Below are 23,471 nucleotides of genomic sequence, written 5' to 3' on the forward strand. Positions count from 1 at the left end.
CCTCTCTCTCTGCCCCTCCCCCGTTCATGCTCTGTCTCTCTCTGTCCCAAAAATAAATAAACGTTGAAAAAAAAATTAAAAAATAAATAAATAAAAACACAAATGGGACCCTCCATCCTTTCAGTAAAATTGTGCAATGGCTCCTCATAACCTTCAGAATAAAGCCTGGATTTCTTGATCTCAGAGCCTGAGACACCAAGCTATCAGAAAGCACAGACCCAATTAAACAGTGATATGCATTTCACCACACTTCTTAGATTGCATAGTAAAAACATATTACACTGAATATTTTAATCTCTTTTGCAGTTTCTCAGAGAAATAGAGATATTATTATATAAATCACTGGTTGGGTATTTTTTTTTTTTTTTTTTTGGTGGGGAGAGAGTGGAAAATAGAATTGAATAAATGCTTGTTAATGCTATTTATATATAGTAGTTGGATTAACAAGCCTTTTGAAAGATCAGTACTTTACATATCTTATACAAACTGATTTAAAATCTTGGGTTATACATATCTAGATTGCATCTAGTATTTAATCATATAGACATTTACAAATAATGGGTAGACGATTTGTTGTTATACAGAGTTGAGCTCTGCTTTCCATGCAGTGAGAATAACATTTTTATTTTAACACTTATGCAATTGATTATAAACTTTGGGGCGATATAATTTAAGTGGATCTAAACAGTCCATTAGCCATGTCAGTGCATGCCCTCTTGCCAAGCTGTAGCTTTATGCTAAGCTGTTGTGTACTCTGTTACATAATCCCCTGCATTTGTTTTCTCTACCTATTTAGTTTGAATACATACAAGGTGACTGCATTGTCTCTTCAACCTCCTTCTCTGTGTAAACACTAAGTATAGAAACAGATTTGGGGCAATATTACATTTTTCTAATGGAGAGTTTGGAGAATTGAATGGGCTTAGAAATGTGCTTGTCACTATTTAGTTTTGTGCCTTTTAGTTATGTTCATTGTCAATTCAGTATGGTTTTCAAGGTGATAAGACAGTGCTTAAGCTTTGGCTACCAGAGGGAAATTAAGACAGATTGGAATCTTAGGAGAAAATCAGTTGCAGGAGTATGCAAAGGAACGTTTTTTTTTTTTTTTTCAAGGTCCTCACTCTCCTTCCATGGCCCTCATTTGCTCCTTTGAAAACAGGGTCATGCACTGCCAGTGCCTCTCCTTCCCACACAGGAGGAAAGCATCCGGTACCTCAAAAATGTTACAATGTTGCTTATCTAGAATATGACTCAGAGAGTGGCTTTCCATTGTCCATTGTGTGTTGATATGTGGAGGAGATAACCAGCATCTGGGGTGATGCTCTTGGTAGCCTCTGCCAGCCCTAGGAAGAGGTAAACTTGGAGAAGTTATTGAATGAGGAGATTGGGATGGTTGTGAATTGTTACAGCATTTTTGTTAGGTACTTGCAAAGGAACCTGCACGGCTACATAAAAATCTTCATTTGGCTGATTTGCATACAGATTAGCATAAATATGCATGTGATTTACATAGACGATTTCTCACATTGGTTTTATTTCTTGTTTATTTATTGTGATATTCTCTTCTCTACAATGATGTCATTTTTCTTCTATGGCCTTCCACATAAAACAAGTCCTTTTGCTTTAAGCATGCCCAAATTCCAAGGGGGAAAGGGAAATACTAGTTTTGGTGAGCAACTGTGATTTACATGGGGTTGGGGGGAATAGGTTTCTGGCTCAATTTATCCAAGGTTTGGGATGGTTTGTAAATTAGTGCATGGTTCTGTGGAGTCATTCATGCCGTTTGGGTACTAGAGTAGGAACATGAGGTACATCCAGAGCAATGCGTAAAAGCACATTTAGAGAAAAGTCTAGATAGGCACTAGAAGTCCAGAGTAACACGGGCTGACTGTGACTGTGGTCTTGGGTAACTCACTTATTCTTAGTTTTCAGTTTCTTCCTTGATAAAATAAGGGCATTAAATAAGGCAGGCTCTAAAATCCCTTATAAGCTCTAAAACTTATTTTTATATACTCCTTGGTTTAATTACATGTCAAATATTAAGCACCACATAGCACATCAAATGATATCCTGGTGCCTTAGTGTTCTCAGTCAAGCCTTTCCCCTTTGAGGGGTACTCAATGATTAATCTAAACATCTTTTTAGAGGCACTCATTTCCTTGTTCATTTATCTCAGTTCAGTGGGCACACTTAAATGTGTATAGAAGACACCCGTTAATATACCACATGTGGTGCCAAGGACAGGCATAGTAGTTGGCTCCATGCACATTTGCATCCATAGGAGAAGAGTTTAGTGGTGATAACTGCATTTGATTTGCTGTCTTTTCCTCGAGACAGGCTTACCTCCTGGTGTACGAAACAAAGGCTCATCCAGTTGCATTTTAACAAAGCCGTTTCTTCAGAAATGAGAGGAGAGATCATGACAATAGACAGGGCACTAGGGGGTTGGACAGATCTGTTTCAAACATACAGATGGTATCAAATTGCTGCTCCATGATTTTATTTTTTTGGCTCTGTTTGGTAAAATGCATTAGACATGGCTTATATGCCAAGTAGTACTTGCTACTTATACGTGTGTAGGAGACATTGTGGTCATTTATAGGTAAACAGGTCTTCTTGCTTATACTAATGTGGTGGTGTGTGTGCATATGGGTGCGTGCAAAAAGGAATATGCAGGTAGACACATAGCATTGAGATCCTCTGGAATACACAGGGCAAACCTAATCTTTAACTCTCTGGAGTATGAAGTTGGGGTTCATGTTTTAATGATGTCTTTTGATGCTATGATCAGTTTAATATAGTATGTAGTGGGTGGTCATCTCTCCCATATGATGACATCAGCTCTTACCTCATGATGAGAATATGTTTATTTTACCTAAGTGACTTAGCAAGGGCTGCCTGTGATGGTTGATAAGGAGCTAAGCTGAAGTAGAATGGACTTTGGTTACTAAGGCTGAAGTGTGGTTCTAGAAGAGAAAATAGAATGTGCTCTACTTTATTTGGTAGCCCCCATTCTTGAACGGGAAACTGCATGTCCAGCCTTTTCTTGCCCATTACCTTTCATTAATGATGCACTTTTGATAGCTTTTGGCCAACCCTGGGATGAAGTAGGCTTGGCAGAACACAAGGAAGGCCATAGGGTGTGTGTTGAAATTGTAAATTACATCAACAAATAAAAATAAAACTTGTTTTATCCTCTTATCTTGACAAATATACCTTTGAAACTACATGGTAAGCCAGGTGCACACTTAGAATTTTTGGATTCCTCAGCATTCTGCACTGGGAGTTGCTGGCACAGGGAGAACCAGCCCCTCTGGTTGTCAGCCTGTGGCCTGTCCCCCTCCTCTTTCTACCTTTGGCTCCTCCCTGTATCCACAAGGGCTCTCGTATAAATGTGCATGGATGCCCATGTGGCCAAGCTCTGCCCAAAGCCCTGAAGAGGGTCCCCCATTGCTAGCCCTCAGATCTTAAGGTATGCACACCAGTGCATGATTTGCTATTGGAAAACGAGTCCAGGAACGAGGTCTGCACAAGTCCTGGAAACAGGCCTTGGGCTCTCCGGGTGGGAAACTAGAGGATCCCAGTGTATGGCTCTGAAAGAGAGCGTGTGCTTCACTGGAATGCTGTCTTGGCCCTGCAGACCCCTAGTCCTATGGGGGAAAGATGTTCTCTAGGATGGTCCAACAAGGGCCATGTAAATCAGAGACCCCTGGAGCAGGGATCCCTTTGTGTCTAAGGGAGCTATTGCTGTCTTGTCAAAGCATATTACCAAATTTCGTTCTATCCCTTTTTCTTCATCTGCTTGATCACCTTTTTTTCTGGTTCAACCTCCTATTTAGTAACCCTGTCACATTCCCCTGGGCTCAGGACTCTACCATGGAAACCAAAGTTAGCTGGGTTATTATTGATGGATGGAAATTAGAGACAGATCTTTCAGGGTAATTGATTTCTAGTTATTGGTCAATAAAAGGTACCTAGAGCTAAAGAACCCTTTGTCAGAAGAGTTAATTATCCATTCTAAACCAGCTCTGGCATAAGCATTGAAAAGCCATCATTGAAGCAAAAGCAATGTAAGCCTCACTTTACCACGTAGCATAAAATTTCCCTCCAGGTTTTCCTCTGAGAAAATGTGAAGGAAAGGCAGCAAGCTCTCCTGTACCGTTGTGCTGGTCTTCTACCCCTGTGAGGAGACGTAGCTTTTTTGCAGTTACTGTCTCTAGCGGTTTCCGTGGTACTTAGACACAGGTTTGGTGGTGGAAGAGTCGGAGGGAGCTTGTGCTGCCCTCGGCTCACTGGCAGGGGCAGTGCCCTGGGGGATGCGTTCTCTTTGGTATTCGCGTACATCTGACTCATGCCAGTCAAGTGTTGACTGCTTTCCTCTTTCCTTTTCCTGCAGCTCGAGAGGAGAACGTGGCCACGTTCCGAGGCTCTGAGTACCTGTGCTACGACCTGTCTCAGAACCCGATCCAGAGCAGCAGTGATGAAATCACCCTCTCCTTTAAGACCTGGCAGCGGAATGGGCTCATCCTGCACACGGGCAAGTCGGCTGACTATGTCAACCTGGCTCTGAAGGATGGCGCGGTCTCCTTGGTCATTAACCTGGGGTCCGGGGCCTTTGAGGCCATTGTGGAGCCAGTGAATGGAAAATTCAACGACAACGCCTGGCACGATGTCAAAGTGACACGCAACCTTCGGCAGGTAATGGCTGAGGGGAGAGGGTGCCCGGAGGCTCCTCTTAGGTAGCTGGGGAGGAGGTTTGTGAAGCAGGTGCTGGATGAGCTGGAGAAGGGTGTAGAAACAGGTTTGGATTTATCGAAGTCTAACATTATCCCAGTCTCTGCAGTTCCACAAGGAAAATGATGAAAATATGTTTCTTCTCATACTTCAGTTCTCTACTGTGCTTGTTTTTTTTTTTTTGTCCAGAAGAAAATTCAGTTGTATAGATAATAAAAGTTAAAAGTACTTTCATTCCTTTTATTCTGCTTTGGTTTTTATCATTTTCTTAATTACATTGAAATCTTGTATTGTTAAATTCAATTAGGGACAGCGTTTTGTTTCTGCAGCTTGCTAGATTTTCCTCATTTTTTGAATCTATGTTTTTCTTTTTAATTAAGTTAGCCATTGTCATGATGCCATGATTTTAATTCCTTCCAGAAAGTCTTCCTTTTTCTCCTCCTTTTAATTTACCACCCCATCTCCACTTTCACCCCCCTCCCTGCCCCATTGTTATGTTAACCTCTAGCCTTCGAATGAATTAGCTGGAATCTTTCTGAATTCCTCTGTTTCTCTGTTCCTTGGTGTGCCGCTCCTACTTTATTGCCCCTGTCTCTACCTCCGAGACTCTTCAGTTGACTGGGAGGCCTGGAAAGTGGAAGGACCCAAATAAAAATGTCAACTTTGGAGCAGCCTTTCCTGGTTCTGTTCGTGCTTGAGAACTCCCATCGCTTGCTGATTCTGAGCAGGCGACTCCGTCAGGTGACAACATCTCAGAAAGCCTTAGCCAAGTGAAGTGGTTTTCAGTTTCATAACTAATAATAATAGTCACAACAGTAATAATATTAACACCTCAATCAGGCCACATCAGTGAAGAGAAAAAGTCCAGAAAAAGTCCTGTGAAAGTCCAGGTCTGTGCTGACACCGCCTTTTCCAGGTTGCTATTTTCACTTGGTGTTTCTCCTTGTGAATTAGTCATTAAACCCAGTTAGATAGCATTCAGCCTTTATTAATCAGAAAACATTATGCAAATTTCCAGAAAGTGCTTATCAAATTTTCTTCTGCAATATGATTGATTCAGTGCCTTCTAATGTAAATAGGAAAGCGTAAGAACTGACAGGTGTTTGCATATGTTTTCCATTTGATAAAAGTGTAACTCTTTAATACTATTATGTGAATGGAGAAGGCTCACACATGCTGGGAACACACAGTATTCAAAACTGCCCGTTTAACACTTAGGTACGTTGAAGAAGGCATCTCTATTCTATCTGCTGTGACGTTACCAAATAACTCGAGACTTAGAGCCCCCACTCATCTTAATACCTATGGATTGGACATTTTGAATCACTGTTCTGTTTTTCTTCTAAGACCAAACAGTCCAGTTGCTGATGTTTTCTTTAATAATCCACCATACATGCTGACACAGCTCAGCTGTCAAGAGGGCCCAAGTCGAATTTCCATTTGCCAACATTTAAGGGTGTGATGTATTTGAGTTGTAGAGACTAGACCAAAAAATAAAATACAACCTTTTTGCCAGTTTTGACTGGCAGGTACATGGTAACACCCTTTAGTCAGCGGAGGGGAGAATTTCCATGTACTGGGGAGCAGGGTCGGGTTGTGGTTCTTCCCAGTCAGCCCGTCTCTCTGATTCTCTCCCACTCCATACACTTCCTTGCCATTCCAGAATGATTCCAATTAGCTGGAGAAAGGCTCACTTTTATTTCTACTGAAAACATTTCTCTAAAATAGAATTGGGCCCCAGTTCCGTCCTATAAACTGAGCGGGGGATAAACTAAAGTGTTATTCAAACATTGGTTGTGCTGTTTCAGTCAGCAAGCAGAGGAAAGCAACTCTGGAGGGTTTCTCTTCCATGTTCTAAGACCCAACTCCCGCAGTGCCCTTGGACAAGCCATTTCACCTTTCCACACCACAGTTTCCATTTGCGAATGGTGATTATAATCCTCCCCAGCCGTATGTGGTGGCTAAATATGCAAAGCACCTTATGTTCCAGAAGGATTACGAGCTCCTCCGTGGTCTGGGTGCTAGACTCACTGTGACATGCGCACGATTTACAATCTGAGTAGTCTGTCGTGAAGGTGACTGTGTCTGTCTGTCACCAGCGATGCAGCTAAGTAGAGCTCTCAGTTCTGGACAAGGCTACAGAGGCCCTAGGGTGTTGGGGCATTTCTTGGCAGAAGGAAAATGAATCTCATAGAGAGAGTGCGCCCAAAATTGGACTTCATTGAAATCCTGACTGAATTTTGCATCTAAATGCAATTTATTGAAAGAGAGGGAAATCTCAGAAAACCAGAGTGGATTTTGCAAATCCTTTCCGTGCTGAATCATCTAAGATGATTATTTTGCCCATTAAGAATACATTTATAACATCTTTTTTAGTTCTGTAGGATACATTTGAAGGGGTTGGAAGCCCCTGTCTATTTCAATTAAACTGTAAATTGCTTCATAAATATTTGATAACAAGCTTATGACTGTCTCATCTACCTTTTTGGTAAGGTTGAATGGCTTCTGTGGCAAAAATTCATCTGAGGAATGCTTACTTGGACTTTCCTGGAGTATTCATTACTAAATGGAGCAGAACTTTGCCCATTTCTTCCTTCTTGGTCATATACTCATGATTCTACCTTTGAGCCGAGTCAGGATCAAAGGCAGGTACTTCACTGGGAGTTCTACTTAAAGGAAGGAATGTGGATTGCCTATTCCAAACTGTAACTGGGATTAGGGACAAGGTAGTGATGTGTTTCTTTGGGTTTGTTTTCAGTTTTGTTTTAAAATCCAACCTTGAACATGGCCCTCATGTGAATTGCTTTACCTGTAATGCCACATTAGTCAAACCACGAACACAAAACTGGGGTTACCAGTCTTCCAGTGTTCCAGCTGTCCGGCCTCGCACCCAGCTCAGGGTGTGCTGGCATTTGAATATTTGAAAATAGCAAGCGGAGACTAATTGTAGGGCTTCTTTAATCATGTTTAACCTGCCAGTCCTCTCTGCTATCCATAGGAGAAATTGCTTCAAAGCTTGAAAAGCATTTTCTAAAGGAGAATGGGGGTAGAGCCATTCCAACGGGAAGCATTCTGACAAAGAAAACAAAATAATAACTGCATTGGGTAGTAAAGAAGACTCCCAACTATTTTTATGCACTCCAACAGTACAGTTATTGTAAACGAAGAAGAAAGGAAAGAGGAGGATGTCCCTCTCCTGTTGCACACATCCACACAAAATCAAGAGCGTCATGGGTCTTTAATTGCCTGTGGAAACCCAGAGTGAGCTAGAGTTGTAGCCTTCCTATGCTAGATGTGACCTGTAAATGCTTTCTGTTTGTTTTTTTTTTTTTTTTTTTGGTTGTTGTTGTTGTCGTTCTACTGAAGGTCGTAATCATTCATGCAAATAGTCTGAGTCAGATATATATATATATATTAAAAAAGTGCCCAGCGCATTGGTATTTGAGCTCTAACTATCTACCTACATGTTGAAATAGTAAACTTCAGGGGTATTTTCTTTCAGGATAGGTGGACTGTGTATGTGCTAGAGGGTGGGAAGGGAAAGGGTGTTCATTCAGAAGAGCTCTTGGAAAGTAAGTATGGTGCTAATTCTAACCGGGGTGAGGTGTGGTCTGAGTGGTATTTGGAAGAAGGGTGGGTTACGTGACAAGGTGGACTGCAGCTCCTTTCCTAGCTGTGCCCTGGCTGCCAAGGTTTTCCATAGAGTCCTGGTCTCATTGTCTTCCCCACTCTCTTTTTCTGTGTCGGGTGCCTTTTTTTTGAAAAACTAACACAAGATCATTCATGCAATGTGTCATTTTACTAACCGACTAATGTACTAACACCCTAACGACTCATCTTTGTTTTTAGTTTTTTTAATTAACAATCGTTCTGTTCACAATTTTTAATTTCCTTTCTTCCCCCTTTTCCGCAAAGCACTCAGGCATCGGACACGCTATGGTAAACAAACTACATTGTCTGGTAGATATCATTCTTATTGTCTCTTTTTTTGGGTTTGCCGTGTGTTGCCCCCCTTTTCCTCCCCAAAACCCCCCTTTTATCCTCCTTAGACTTGTTTCTTCTTCTTTTAAATTTTTTTGTTGTTGTTGAATTAAATGCAAGTCTTTTTTTTTTGTTGTAAAAAAAAAAAAAAAAAAAAAAAAGGAAGGGGACGTGCCTGTCTTGGAAATGGTATTTGGATGAGTTTGGTTGGGACGGTTTCCTTTTCTCTAGTTTGTCATTTTTTTTTTTTTTCCTAAAAAATTTTTTTAAAGAAAGATTCTCCGTTTAGCTAAATTTGTTTTCTTTTGTTTTGTTATTTTGCAACTTTGAAGTTACAGACTAGAGACAAGAGGATTTCTATTGAGGACTTTCTTCTCTGTCTTCTATCCCTCTCACTCTGGCTCCTTTCTTTTCCCACTTCCCTCCTCCTTAATCCCTTTTTTCCTTCCCTTTGGTGTGGCCACGGCTGCCCTGCCGCAGGTGATCTGGGGAGGAAAGTACTCTTACTTCTCTCTTCTTGTTTTCCCTGCTTTCACCTTACTCCCCACCGTGGCCATAGGGAGCTCTGCCAGTGTGTCCTCCATACAGACTCTGCATGGCATGTTCCTGTCTCGTGGATTTCCCCATCAGCATCAGAATTTGCTCCCCCATTTTCCTCCTCATTACTAACAACCTGCCAATCATCAGCCCAATTCCACTCTCTTCCCTCTCTTTATTTTTGTCTCCACTCTTCTTCATTCTCCTCTCATCCTTCATATATTTTGGGGTTGGGTTTGGACTTTTTCTTTTCTTTTTTTTAGTGAGGGAGGTGGCAGGCAGGGGAAAGATGACCCTGTAGTTTCCAGTGTTTTGTTTTGTTTTGTGTTTATTTCCATCTTGTGTTCCGGTTTCCTCAGTGCATGCACGTGTGAAGTGGGTTTTGACTCTTCCCTTTGGTTCTCCTCACCCCTGCCCACTTCCCTCCCCTTTTCCTTCCACCTTTTCTCTTGGCTCCTGATGGTTTTCGCATGGGTGTGTCAGCGTATGGTGTGTGCACGCTTTGAGGCCCCATCTTTTCTCTCTGCCTTCTGCTCCTTTCATGGATGTTGGGTGTGTGGGTGCTATTTCTTCCCTGTGGGCATTATTATTATTATTTTCATTTTGGCTAGTATGCCTCATATTCCTTTCTTTTTGTTAGAGTTGCCTTCTTGGTTTGGGTCATTTCTTCTCTTGGTGGTGGTGATGGCAGCTAAGGGAGGGCAGGGGTTTGTGTCCTGGGGTCGTCCATGGCATGTATCACCCATGACACATCGAAATTGAAACCCTTCTCCTTCCCTTCCCGAATGCATGTTTGTCAGCGTGGTGTGAGCCCCAAAAGAAGTGAATACGAAAGAAAAGAAAAAGAAAAGAAAAAAGGAAAAAACCATCCACAACCAAAGACCAACCCTAACAAACCCATTGTCAAATGTCTCCTTTGCTGTTTTTCACTACCACCATAAATAATAATCATTCAAAAAATAAATGAAAATTTTACCAATGAACTGAGACAAGTGATGTCGTCTGAGGATAGTTCCATTTTCTAGCCTGACTGAATAAAGAGCACAGCAGGTAAAGCAAGTTGCCCATCTTGGCAATTCCACCAAAGTCCCCCGGGAGTCTGCACAGGAATGCTGGAGGCTTGGGTCGCAGGGAAGGCAGACCAGAAAATGGAACTTGGCTGCATATACCAAAATCAAACCAAATTAGAAAAACATACTTCACCAAAATCTTAATGAAAGTGATGCCACAGGTAGGGGAAGCCGCCGGATTTTGATTGGACTATAAAGTCATTGTTGGGATTTCTTTTGTCCCTATGTCCCTCCACCAGGTGACAATCTCTGTGGATGGCATCCTTACCACAACGGGCTACACTCAGGAGGACTACACCATGCTGGGGTCGGATGACTTCTTCTACGTGGGAGGAAGCCCAAGTACCGCTGACTTGCCAGGCTCACCCGTCAGCAACAACTTTATGGGCTGCCTTAAAGAGGTAAAGGTCACACAATCTCTTTAGTGTCCCAAGAACAAATGAAATTCCCAGGTCAGTGAGGGGTTCTGTACTTAGTGCATTCTTTGAAGCCATAGGTTTTACCAAGAAGACTCTGGACTTGAAAGTAGAGGTCCTAGGTTTTGGTTCCCGCTTAAGCTGATTGATTGCATGACCTTGGGTTTGCCACTTACATGCTTTGTGGTTCTGTTTTCTCATCTGAGTACTGGGGAATTGTATCCCACAGGTAGCTGTGCTTTATACATAATAATAATAATTATTATTATTATCATTATTTTTAGAGAGAGCATGCGCGAGTCGGGGAGGAGGCGGTTGGGGGGAGAGAAAATCTTAAGCAGGCTCCACGCTCAGCATGGAGCCTGATGTGGGGCTCGATCCCACAACCCTGGGATCTTGACCTGAATGGAAATCAAGAATTAGACGCTCAACTCACTGAGCCACCCAGGCATCCCACATGCTCTGTGAATTAAATGAAAAAACACAGACGAAGGTCTAGTTCTTTGATATCACAAGAATTAGACACATGTAACGTTTGATTTTGTATTTTTGACTTGGCAGGTACAAAGCCAAGCTGTAGCTCCGAGTGGCTCCATTTGTGGTTGTAGGTCTTGTCTAAAACATAACATATGTATTATTTTACCTTTGCCAAGCTTGGTGTTCCCAAGAGTCTCATTATCTGAGATGAAGGAAAATTTTCAGAATGTAACATTAAGGCTCGGAAGACTGGTTTTTCCTCTTCTTTTTTCTCCCCCCCCCCCCCCCCCTGAAAGCTAGCAGCTGTGAGAAAGCAGTGGGGCTTTGCCATTACTCATTTATTACTATTGTAGCTGATGTGTTGAGACCTCTGTCTGAGAGCAGAGGAGCTTCAGTCAAGTGTAAGTTCAATCTCTAAGGTCAATTGTTGAGGCAAAAAGAATCAGACTTGATTTGGTAGAGTTCTTTCAGAACACTGTGTCATCAGAGCAGTTCACTGCACATTTTTGTTTAATCTAAGCTAAGCCTGATTGCCTGAGATAGCTATACCACTTCCCTGGGGAAATTCCTTGAGAAGCTAACAGTGTTCTTTCTTGTAGATAAAGATCCCTTGTGATCTGTTATGGGACTCCTCTCAGGGCACGTGTTTTCTTCCTCTTATGGTTATTTGAAATTTGTTGAGCGTCGGTTATAGATGAGATGACATTGCAAATTCCTTCAGTCATGCCACTCAGCTGTGAGCCATGTGGAGAAAGGAGCCGTGTCCACTGTGCTGGAGTACTGTAGCTGCATAGTAACTATTTACTGAGTGGATAAAAAATTCGGTATCTTTTTTATATTGTAACTGACTTAAGTGGCTCTGTACAAGTCGCGGTTTCCATGCTTGAAGGCTTCATAATGTAGGAAGGGAGAGGAGATCTGTAAGTGAACTCAGGACACTGTGTATTCAGTGCCACACACTAGATGTTCTGAGTAGAGGAAACAGATACATTTTAGGTGGAAGTCTGTTTCAGAGAAGAATTGCTGTTTGAGCTGGGCTTTGGTGCAGTAAACGTGTGAATTGAGAGAAAAGGGTAGGAAGGAGAGACATGACAAAGGAGGGAAAATTCCAGTTACGGCTCTGTATTGTACTTGGTCTGAAGGACAGGTTACAGAAGAGAACCCACAAAGTGTTTTCCTCCTTCTGCTGGATGTTATCTAGGCTTCTGCTGGCTATAGGGACACCAGTAGTCATTCCTGATGGGATTGCAGTGGACATAGACACTTCTTCCCTAGCAGTTACTCCCGTGTGGATAGAATAAAGGTATACATTACTCAGCGTCTAATGAACCCTGAAAGGCCCTTAAACACTGTTAAATCACACACATTGGAATTGCAGTCTCGTCAAAGATAGATAGGAACGTTCTGCTACCATGTATGTGGCTCAGGAATGAATGAGGCATTGATTGCTGTGGGGAGCTCATTCATTTTTGTAGTGAAACAGCCCTAAGTGTGGAGTTTCTCCTGGATAGGATCTAGGGGTGGCCTCTAGAACTCATTTTCCCTTGCACACATGATATTGAACCATCTCTCAATTATTTATTTTGAGACAAAGGAGCAGCTTCCCGTCTGCAAATTATGAATCAGGAATGATGCTCCTGAACATTTTGAAACAAGCCTCATAAAAACATAAAGCTATCTCTGATGGCTTCATCCATGTGAAACCTGAAGCAAATAAAATCTTCATGTGCACACATGCACACATGCTGCCCAGATAGAGAGCAGAAAGCTTCAAAAGTCTGTGCAAAGTGTCCCTTAATAGTTTAAAAATTAAAGACAGTTCTGAAAAACAGTGTCAATAACAGAAATAGCAGTAATTGGTAGTAAAAATATATACATAGCTAGCAGCATAAGTCTGCTCTGAAATCCAGATCAAGTCAGAAAAAAGAAAGTCCAACCCACACTGGGGTAAATGGTATATAAAATTTAGAACTTCATTAACTTTTACCAACACCTCTTCATTACATACACAGTATTGTAGTGTGTCTAAGGGACTTGGGAAGCTTTCTCATTCGTCTGAGTGTTTTTTAAAATTTTATTTGAGAGGGAGAGAGAGTGCAAGCAGGGGAGAGGGGCAGAGGGAGAGAGAGAGAGAGAGGGAGAAAGAATCTTAAGCAGGCTCCACACTCAACACAGAGCCCAAGGCAGGGCTCAATCCCACAACTCTGGGATCATGACCTGAGCTGAAATCAAGAGTCAGATGCTCAGCTGACAGAGCCACCCAGGCATCCCTCGTCCAAGTGTTTTAAACAGATAACTTTGGGTCTAATATAGTCCTGGCATAGTCTGTCCTTCCAGTTAATCATTTCAGTTAACTTTTTTGTAGGGAAGGTCTGGAAATTCTTCTACTTTTGTTGGTATTTGACAATTTAGTAAAGAGCAGAAGCTTCTAGCTATGTTGGTATTTCTCTCCGTGATAAATCCCACATACTGACTTTAATTATGTATCCTTAGTAGAACAGTGTCCAGCCCCTTTTTCCTATCTTTATTCCTTTTTCTGTCTTCCATTTGCCATTAATGGCTCTGTGTTCCCTTACACTGAGATGGGTGCTTTTATATATCATTTTCTTCAAAATGTGGGGGCATGGTTAAAGGACTTCGGAGTTTCTGTTCCAGATACTTTGTGTGTGGCACAGAATAAGGTGTTACTTTTGAACTACAGTTACTTCACCCTTGAAAGTTAAGTTCTGGCTCCACTACTGAGAAAAATGACTGTGGATTTCACCTGGGTGCACACTTCCTAGCTTGATATTGCTGTAAAAGCCACCATAGACTATATCCAAGTTGTCCTCAGACTATTGTGGTTCTCCACAAATCTTGGTTATCCCTACAATATTTGTGTACACTTAAACATTACCAACTCAGCATCTTGTTCCTGGTCGCGTTTTTATGTTTTAACATGTGTGTCTTATTTTTTGGTCTTGCAGGTTTCCAGTTCCCAGAATGGTTCTTAGTGCCTGCTGAGCTCTCAGTAAACATGTGCTGAGTGAAATCACATGTTTGCAAGTTAGTAACGTTTAAATAAATCCTTTAAATAAACATGTTTGTAAAATTAATATTTTAGATAAATGCTCTTAGGCACTATTAACCATGTGATTCTTCTGGGATCGGTAAGGAACATCTTGACATGGCAGTAGTTGAATCTTTCAGGAACTTTCCAGTTATCTGGTGTGAGATAAGTATTATATATAAAGGCTCAGCAAGGCTAAGAGAAGTGGGTTGAGAATACCAGCTTTGTCACTGGCTCTATGGCCTGGAATAAGTCACTGATCTTACTTGATTCTGTTTCTTAACCCCTAATATGGATATAATAGGACCTTTGTTGTGTTCCACTCAACAAATGAAATAAAATACATAAGAGTAAAACCATACAGGCATATATTTTACTATAATAATTAAGGATTATGTAATACCTGTTACAAATAGTTTATGAATACAAATGTAACCATGCACTTGTATACGTTAGCGTGTGTATATTTCTATATCTCCCATATTAGAAAATCACATTCAGGAGGAAAACTAACTTTATTCTGAGGTTTGCCCCACTAAAGTCCTTTCATCTTTTCTGAGGTGGGGAAACCCGTCCCACCCGCCCTCAGTCATCACCTTGTTTGTTGCCTTCAGTCACTTACGTGACAACTGTCAATCTCCATTTATTAAAATGTGTGTAACTCTGTGATGACAAAGGCCTCGTCTGTTCACAGGTGTCTTCCCAGAACCTAGCAGAGTTCCTGGCATGAAAGATAAAAATAAAGAAAGAAGCATTCAATAAGTATGTGTGGAATAAACAAATGAATGAGCTAACCTCAAGGACCTCTAAAATCGGGTGGGATTTGGATCAACAGATGTATACTGGGAACCTACAGGATGCCAGGGACTGTGCGAAGTAAGATCCAAAGATGAGTCAGGCACAGTTCCCATCTTAGAGGACCACACGGTTAGTGGGGGAGACAAATACATGAATATAGTTTCGATAAAAGATAGCAAAAAGAGGCACTCACAAATGCAGTGAGTCTGTTGAGGAGAAGGACTTAGCATATTCTGGGGTTCAGGAAAGATCTGTGGAGGAGCTAACACCCAGGCAAGTCTAGAAGACAAATGGAAGTGACATGGTACAATGGAGGGAGCAGCGTTCCAGACAATGGAGCAGCATGAGCACAGGTGCGGGGACAGGATACACCATAGCGTCTTGGCGAGGAACTCACAATTTGCTAACTTCAGGACACAAAATATAAGATGAGGAGTTTTGCACGTGTAGCTGCAAAGTTAGGTAGGAGCCAGGTCATAGAGAACTTTATCTTATAGTCCACCCTTGGACTTTATTTTCTAGGTAATAGGGAGCTATGGAGGCCTTAAGTAGTAGAATGATACGGTCATATTGGCATCTTGTTCATCAGCCTTCAGATTTCTTTCGGGTGTCATCTGGCTTAATCGATTGAGTGTCTGGCCCTTGATTTCTGCTCAGGTCATGATCTCACAGCTCATGAGACTGAACCCCCCATCAGGCTCTGTGCTGACCGCATCGAGTCTGCTTGGGATTTTCTCTCTCCTGCTCTCTCTGCCCCTTCCCCTCTCATGCGCTTTGTCTGTCTGTCTGTCTGTCTGTCTCTCTCTCTCTCTCTCTCTCTCTCTCTCTCTCTCAAAATAAATTAAAAAATTACTTGAGAACCAAAGTTAGTCCATCTACTACTTCTAACTGTATGTTTTTTGTCCTAGAAAGTTAAATGGTAGGGTTGGAAAGCTTGATCCATTGACTGCGGCATTGGAAAGTACCAGGAGAGTGGCTCTCAGTATCTTAAAATTTCTATAGAAAAGCAGTTCTTTCTGACTACTGTTTCAGTTTCCAGTGACCCTCCCTGTCAGGATGTACATTTCTCCTTTCCTTTGTCCTTGGCCTTGCTGAGCTATTATTACTGGATAAAGCACAAAGTAGTAGAGGAAAGCCCAGTCCAGACTGAGGTGCCTGATAGTGTTTCTATCAGGTTGACCAGGACCAGGGAGAGAGAGCTTCCTCAAGCCCCTTAAAGTACCCTCTTGTGTGCCGGGATCTTCCCTGTTGTTTGAATTGATTCTTTGCACACCATCCTCCTATCTTCTCTGTCTGTTACTTCTCCCCCAGTATGTTGGTTCTCCATTTGTATCTCCGTTTGCCCAGGGAGAAGCTGAGTGCTACTGAGGCGTCTGGGACAGCCTGGTCTCTCTAAACTCTGTTTTCTCATGGTGCCTCTAATGGGGAGGAGGGAGAAGCAGGAGAAGCGGCAGTGTGGAACACATATTTAAAGGAAAAAGGATTGGGGTAGAACATCACTGTGCACATTACATTCCACATCCCTTTGTGATTATTAGCCATTTAAAACCGAATGGGATTTTGCAGCCAGAGATAGTCTCTGAACAGATGATTAATGGTTTAATCTGTAATAACTTTACATTTTATAGAACCCTGATAGGAGTCCACATCTGGTGAGCCAAGCTATTTAAGGCTGTGTTAATTCTGTTAATTGCTATACGTTTGTTTGAATTGCTGGCACCTGCGGGCTTTGGGATAATGTGTTTGTTGTTGCTTTTTTTTTTTTTTTTTTTTTTTAATATACTCATTTTACCCCATCTCACTGTCTTTTGCTGCTCTTATGCTATCACAATTTCTCTTTTGGTTTTTCCTTTGTGTTGTCCCCTACTTCTTTGCTCACTATACTTTTTTTTTTTCCTTTTTCCTCCCTGTTTTAATTTTCCCTACCTCTGTGCTTCTTTAGCTCTTATTCTGGTTTCCTTCCTTATTTCTCAGTCTGTAATAAATGGTTCTGTTCGTAATCAGGTAAATTAGGTCATAGCATTGAGACTAAAAATCCCCTTTTCCTATCATTGAGAATACTTTGTGGCCCCAGGGTGAGCAAAGACCAAGTGAGGGTTTTTGAATCAGCATGGAAGATGAGAAGAGAGTTGTCCTTAAAAGCACAAGTCCAGAGTTTGAATCTTGTCTAGACTCATTCATTACCAGCTGCAAGACTAATAACAAATCAGTTAAATGCTCTTAGCCTCCATCTTTGCATCAGATAATAGTACCTAATTCAGGCATTTTTATGTCAGAGCAAATGGGATTAAGAGAATGGAGGTGCTTTATAAACTGTAAAGCACTGTGCAGATGCTCATGTTATTATTTATGTTATTAAATGCAACCAAACTGATTAGATCTGGTCAAGGAGCCACATCTTCCCCATGGCTGTTTCTGCAGTTTGAAAACTGCAGAAGTTAGGAGAGTACAGTGCAGTTTAAGAAAAAGAACAGCTGAATTGGAACCTGGCCTCCAGATCCAGTTCTGATGCTAATTGGAAAATCATACAGTCCCTTTGGGCATCCGTGTCTTGATCTGTAAAATGAGGTTAGTGATCACTGCTAAGCCAGATAAACTGCACACTACTATGGAGAACTTCTAATGCAGAAGTACAAGTGCTTGATTATTAAATTTTGGGTAGCAAGGTAGAATTTATTTTTCTACTCTTAGGAAGATATGCAGAGGAGCATTGTGTGGGCTTGGAGGAAAGCACGCATTGATAGAGTGGAAGAACCAATACAAACAGGAGACCAAGAGGGATAAGGTTCCAACAAAGTCGAAAGAAGTTGAAATGTGAATCAGAGACTAGGAAGTGGAAAATGTGGCAGAAGAAGAGAGAAACTATGTCTCAGGAGCTGCCTATTGGGTTGAGCACAGAAAAAACTGGCATTTTTGTGGGTTAAAAAAATCAAATATTGGTAACGCCATATGCGTCAGCTTAAGAATGAAGTTTTTGTGAAGAGAGTAAATTGGATCTTCTGGAAAAGAGATTACCTCCTAGATTATAAGGAACTGAAATAGGTAGGAGAGACCTGCACTCTGTCATGGAGAATGAAGAATAAGAACCCTGAGCTGCTGGGAATTTCGATGAATGTGAGGTGCATTTCACAGAGGGGGGTAGGGTGTAAGCACCTAGCCCAGCATGGCTGTAAGAAAGTTGTATGTACCTAAGGGATAGTATCAGGAGGGCTGAAGGTTCAAGGATATTTAGTATTGCAGTGCTGTCACAAACAGAGATTTTCGATTAATGCCACAATAAAAATACTAAACTATGCTTTGCTGCCTATAGTTGATGAGCTGTCAATGGAGAAATAGATATGGTGAACATTTTTTTTTAGAGACCTGATATCTATTTCTTATTCTTTTGAATGAAGGTTCTTATTCCCCTTCATTTTCTTTTTAAAAAAATTTTTAAGAAGTGTATTTATTTTGAGAGGGAGAGGGAGGGAGGGAGGGAGGGAGAGAGAGAGAGAGAGATGGGGACACAGAGAGAGAGAGAATCCCAAGCAGGATCTTCATTGTTAGCACAGAGCCTGATGCGGGGCTTGATCTCACGAACTGTGAGGTCATGACCTGAGCCAAAATCAAGAGTTGGGCACTTAACTGAGCCACCTAGGAGCCTCCCACCCCTCATTTTCAATCCAGTGGTTCAGTGGCACTGACTCCACTCCTGGCTACCTTGGTGAGCATGTGAGCTGTAAGTCACTTAGAACTAGGCCGTTCCCGGGGCGCCTGGGTGGCGCAGTCGGTTGAGCGTCCGACTTCAGCCAGGTCACGATCTCGCGGTCCGGGAGTTCGAGCCCCGCGTCGGGCTCTGGGCTGATGGCTCAGAGCCTGGAGCCTGTTTCCCATTCTGTGTCTCCCTCTCCCTCTGCCCCTCCCCCATTCATGCTCTGTCTCTCTCTGTCCCAAAAATAAATAAAAGAAAAAAAAAAAAAAAAAAAAAAAAAAAAAAAAAAAAAAAAAAGAACTAGGCCGTTCCCCTGGCCAGAGTTATTTTGTTCATAGGTGGGTACCTAACCCAATTTGGATCAGTGACATAAAAGCTTAGGACTCTAGTTTATATGTTGTGGGGAGGTAGTTCTCCTTCCTTAGGGTTAGAACTTGGGATGATATAAAATTGAGCCTCTGGCTACCATCTTGCCAACACATAGAGACCAAAAATGAAGCTAGAATGGAGAAAAACAGAGGCAAAAACGGTGGGGAGAAGCTAGAACCTAGTGACATTTTTAAGGCCCTGGATCAAACATTCTTTAAACTAGAGTACCCCTGATTTCCAGCTAAGACTGAGTAATTCTTCCTTTTGTCTAAAGCAGCAGGAGCTGGATTTTCTGTCATTCGCGACATAGAGTCCTAAGTGATGTGAAAGAATTCCTCATACTCCTGTTTCACCCATCTTCTCTGATAAGAAAATAGCTCTTTGGACAGGAAAAGATAGACGAAGAAAGAAAATTTAATATCAGAGGCTGTTAAAATCACCTAATAGCTCTGCATTAATTCAGGTTTCTTGACTTGGGTGAATGATATCCCAGGATATGGAGAGAGTTTGTAAATAAGATTTTTGAAATCCAGTTGGTGGTTTTGAGAAATAGTAGAGAATGGGGGAGGTTCCTAAAGACTAAAGATGGAAGAAAGTACGGATAATGCAAGCTATGGGCCTATGAGCTTCATTGGAATCCGGGAAAGATTTTGGAGTGCCTTATTAACAGAAGGTATGAGCCCGTAGAAGAGAGAAAAATGTGATCAGAAGAATTACAATTATTCACCAAAGACACTAAAAATAAGCCATATTACATGAACCAAACTCACGTTTCTATTCCATATTGTTACCATACTTATAAGTCAGGAAAGCATAACTAAATATCAGCAAAGTATTTGGCAGTGCATTTTGTGATATCCTTGTCAACAAGATGGGGAAAAAGGAATTGGATGTAACAGCTATTCATGAAAGGAGTAACTATTGAAACATACAAATGAGTCTTTTTTTTTTTTTTAAGGTTTATTTATTTACTTAGAGTGAGCAGAGGAGGGGCAGAGAAAGAAGTTGGGAGAGGATCCCAAGCAGGCTCTGTGCTGCCAGTGCGGAGTCCTACATGGGACTCAAACTCACAAATCATGAGATCATGACCTGAGCTGAAACGAAGTCAGACGCTTAATGGACTGAGTCATGCAGGCACCCTGAAACATACCAATGAGTCTTGATGAAAGATCTGTTTTGACCTACATGGAAGTTTCAGGTGGATGTGACAATGCTTTTTCCTACTTAATGTTTGTATTAGGGGCTTGAGGGAAGGTAAGAGAGCATGCTCATCAACTATTTTAATGGCAGGGAGCTGAGAATGATAGAAAATATGTGCCTGCATGATTTGAGGGTGAATTAATAGAGGTGTGATCTATAAAACAAAGGAGGTAACAGTTTTATAGTGTAATTTATTGATGAAGAGAGAAGGCTCTGGAACTAGAGTTCTTGGTTTCAAAGCCCAGCTCTACTCACACTAGCTTTGGAGTGTTTCTAGAAAAATGATACTAAGGGTGATGTCTAAGAGATAACTTCCTGTCTCCTTCTAGCAGTTTTATGGCTTTAGGTCTCACATTTTGGTCTTTAATCCATTTTGAGTTTATTTTTGTGTGTGGTGGAAGAAAGTAGCCCAGTTTCATTCTTTTGCCTATAGCTTTTCAGTTTTCCCAGCACTATTTTATTGAACACAATGTCTTTTATCCATTGTATAGTATTCCTTTGTTGTGGATTAATTAACCGTATAGGTGTGAATTTTTTCTGCTCTTTGTTCTGTTGATCTATGTGTCAAAACAATACTGTTTTGATTACTATAGCTATGTAGTATACCTTAAAATCTGGGGTTGTGAAACCTCCAGCTTTGTTCTTTTTTCTCAAGATTGCTTTGAGTATTCAGGGTCTTTTGTGGTTTTACACAAATTATAGCTTTATTTGTTTTAGTCCAATGAAAAATACTATAGGTATTTTGATAGGGGTTGCATTGAATCTGGGTATTGCTTTGGGTAGTATGGACATTTGAACAATATTAATTTTTCCAATCCATGAGCATGGTATATCTTTCCATTTGTATAATCTTCATTGTCTTTCATCAGTGTGTGATAGTTTTCAGAGTATGGGTCTTTCACCTCTTTGGTTAAATTTATTCCTAGGTATTTTATTCTTTTTGGTGCAATTGTAAATGAGATTTTTATCTTAATTTCTCTTTCTGCTACTTTGTTATTAGTGTATAGAAATGCAGCAGATTTCTGTATATTAATTTTATGTCCTACAACTTTACTGAATTCATTTATTCTAATACTTTGGCAATTTGGTGAGTTGTTTTTATCATCATGAATATTATCACTGTGTGCTAATGTTATTACTGAAAGTATTTCTATTCAATTCTGGATATTAAGCTTTTAAAAGATTAGCTAATTGTTAGATTAGGGCATGTTTAGAGTTGAGTTATGAGAAAGATGAAGGATTCAAGAGTCTGACATAAAAAGAGTTGACTGATCCAGGGGTATTTAACCTGAAGAAGAAAAGATGCCTGAGCCCAGGCGTTGGCTTCATATATGAAGGATTGTTATCTTCATACGTGAAGGCCTATCATCCTATGGAAGTAGGATTAAATGTGATTGATATATCCTCAGGAAGAAGAGCTAAGGCAAACAAGTGGAAGCTGATTACTTAATACAAAGAAGACGTTTCAGTAAGAGCTGTTTAAAGCTGCCTTTAAAGCCATGCATTCTTTATCACACTTAAGGCCTCCAAGTAGAGTCTGGGCAACCACCTTGATGAGGTTGTAGAAGAGATTATAGCATCAAATGAATAGACAGTGTTGATTTTCTAGTTTCCTTCCAAATGTAAGATCCTAAGCTCTACAATGAATAAGGCTTCTGAAAAGAAAGAATGAGACTGATTAATTAGACCAGATTTATTGTGCCGAAGACTTTCCTGATTAATCTCCAAATCAGTTGACTTAAACATGTCTCACCAAGACTCATAGAGTTGCCCTTGTGGTAGGATTTGAGGTTCCCAGCCACTGCCATAGTCACTTATAATTATTCTTCTTTTCTCAGACCTCTACTGGCCCCATCTCCAAAACCATTATAACCACAGCAACTAAAATCATAGTAGCAACAGTAAAGACTCACATGTATTGAGCACTTAACAAGGTAAATGCATGTGAAGTGTATGCCTACATGGTTAAGTGTTTCATACCTATTTCCTAATTTAATTCTCACAACAAACCGATGAGGTAGATCCTGTTATCATTACTCATTTGAATTTAAAGAGATAGACTCTTGTCCAGGGTCACATAGTTAGCCAGGATGGGAATTGAGATGGAAACATTGCTGCCATTTTGACTCCTGCTGTGCCACCTCCGCCAACTCAGTCCTAAGACCCGGTGAAGAACAGGAAATAAGTTCTTCACGAAAAGGTTGGGGTTCTGTGGTTAAACCCAGTTGAGGGAATGGTCTCTCACTACCTTTTAGAAGCTCTACTTGAAAGGACAGGGCATTTAATCAGACAAAAAAAAAAATGTCCTGCTGGGAGGCTAGATACAATTACCTGTCTCTTTCACCTTGCCCTTGAGTATTCTGAGAAGGTGGTTTTTTGCCTGATTTCCCACTTTGGCTGGGCAAATTGATACTGCTCAACCTGTTAATGGAGGAATGATTTTCATTATGGGACTTGAGTGGAAAGGAGCTCCTCTTGGTGTGAATGCCAGGCAGTTGAATACCTTTGTTTTGAGATGTGTGGCACATGTTTACTTTTGTTCCAGCCCAGTATTTTCTATGAAGTTGGAGCTATTTGTCTCCAGTGCCCTCAGAAAGCCAGAATGAAGAGCAGCTACTTTTTAGGCTTATTATGAATTTTCAGTCTGATTCTGAGAGTTTCTTATTTAGCTTTGCAGTTTTTTTCTTTTCAGGATAAATTCAGTGGAACTCATTGCTTTCTAAAAATGTCACTTATTTACAGCAAATGTAATCTACCACAACATTCCCACTGAGACAAAATCTCTTGTGTCTTCAAATGCCTCAAAGGAGACCAAAAAAAAAAAAAAAAGGCAGTTCTTGTACACATATACCTACAGGGATAAAGTAATCATTGAGCTAATTAATTAACTAATGTTTCTTTTTAATTGCTTTGCAAATGCAGAAATGACTATTCCATTAGTTGTATGTGCTTTTGTAACCTTGTGTTCTGTCCCCCATGTGGACAGTGTGTCATAACTAGTTTCTGCATAGATTTCAAGAGAGATATAAGGACACATTTTTTACTTCACAAATCAGTAAAAACGTAGCATAGGGCTGTAGCATTGCACATCAATTACCGACCAATAAAATTCTCCTTTTTTCCTCTCCCTCAGCCTCTTTCTTACCAGC

The 23,471-nt window shown here is 41.0% G+C and overlaps 1 protein-coding gene across 36 annotated transcripts in view; it reads left to right on the forward strand.

The window, feature by feature from the left end:
- NRXN3 (neurexin 3) overlaps positions 1-23,471 on the forward strand; it is a 1,571,803-nt gene that overhangs the window by 448,635 nt on the left and 1,099,697 nt on the right. For 21 of the 36 annotated variants that reach the window (XR_006705193.1, XR_006705194.1, XM_045451709.1 and 18 more), the window contains 3 exons: positions 4,397-4,698; positions 8,650-8,673; positions 10,562-10,723. Coding sequence is in view for 33 of the 36 variants with exons in the window: in XM_045451709.1 (XP_045307665.1) it covers positions 4,397-4,698; positions 8,650-8,673; positions 10,562-10,723 (488 nt within the window). In the remaining 3 variants the exon portion in view is untranslated. The remainder of the gene's footprint in view (positions 1-4,396; positions 4,699-8,649; positions 8,674-10,561; positions 10,724-23,471) is intronic. The other 15 variants (XR_006705195.1, XM_045451712.1, XM_045451716.1 and 12 more) reach the window with 1 other exon arrangement.

The sequence above is a fragment of the Leopardus geoffroyi genome, chromosome B3 (genome assembly GCF_018350155.1).
Source record: "Leopardus geoffroyi isolate Oge1 chromosome B3, O.geoffroyi_Oge1_pat1.0, whole genome shotgun sequence".
Lineage (NCBI taxonomy): Eukaryota > Metazoa > Chordata > Mammalia > Carnivora > Felidae > Leopardus > Leopardus geoffroyi.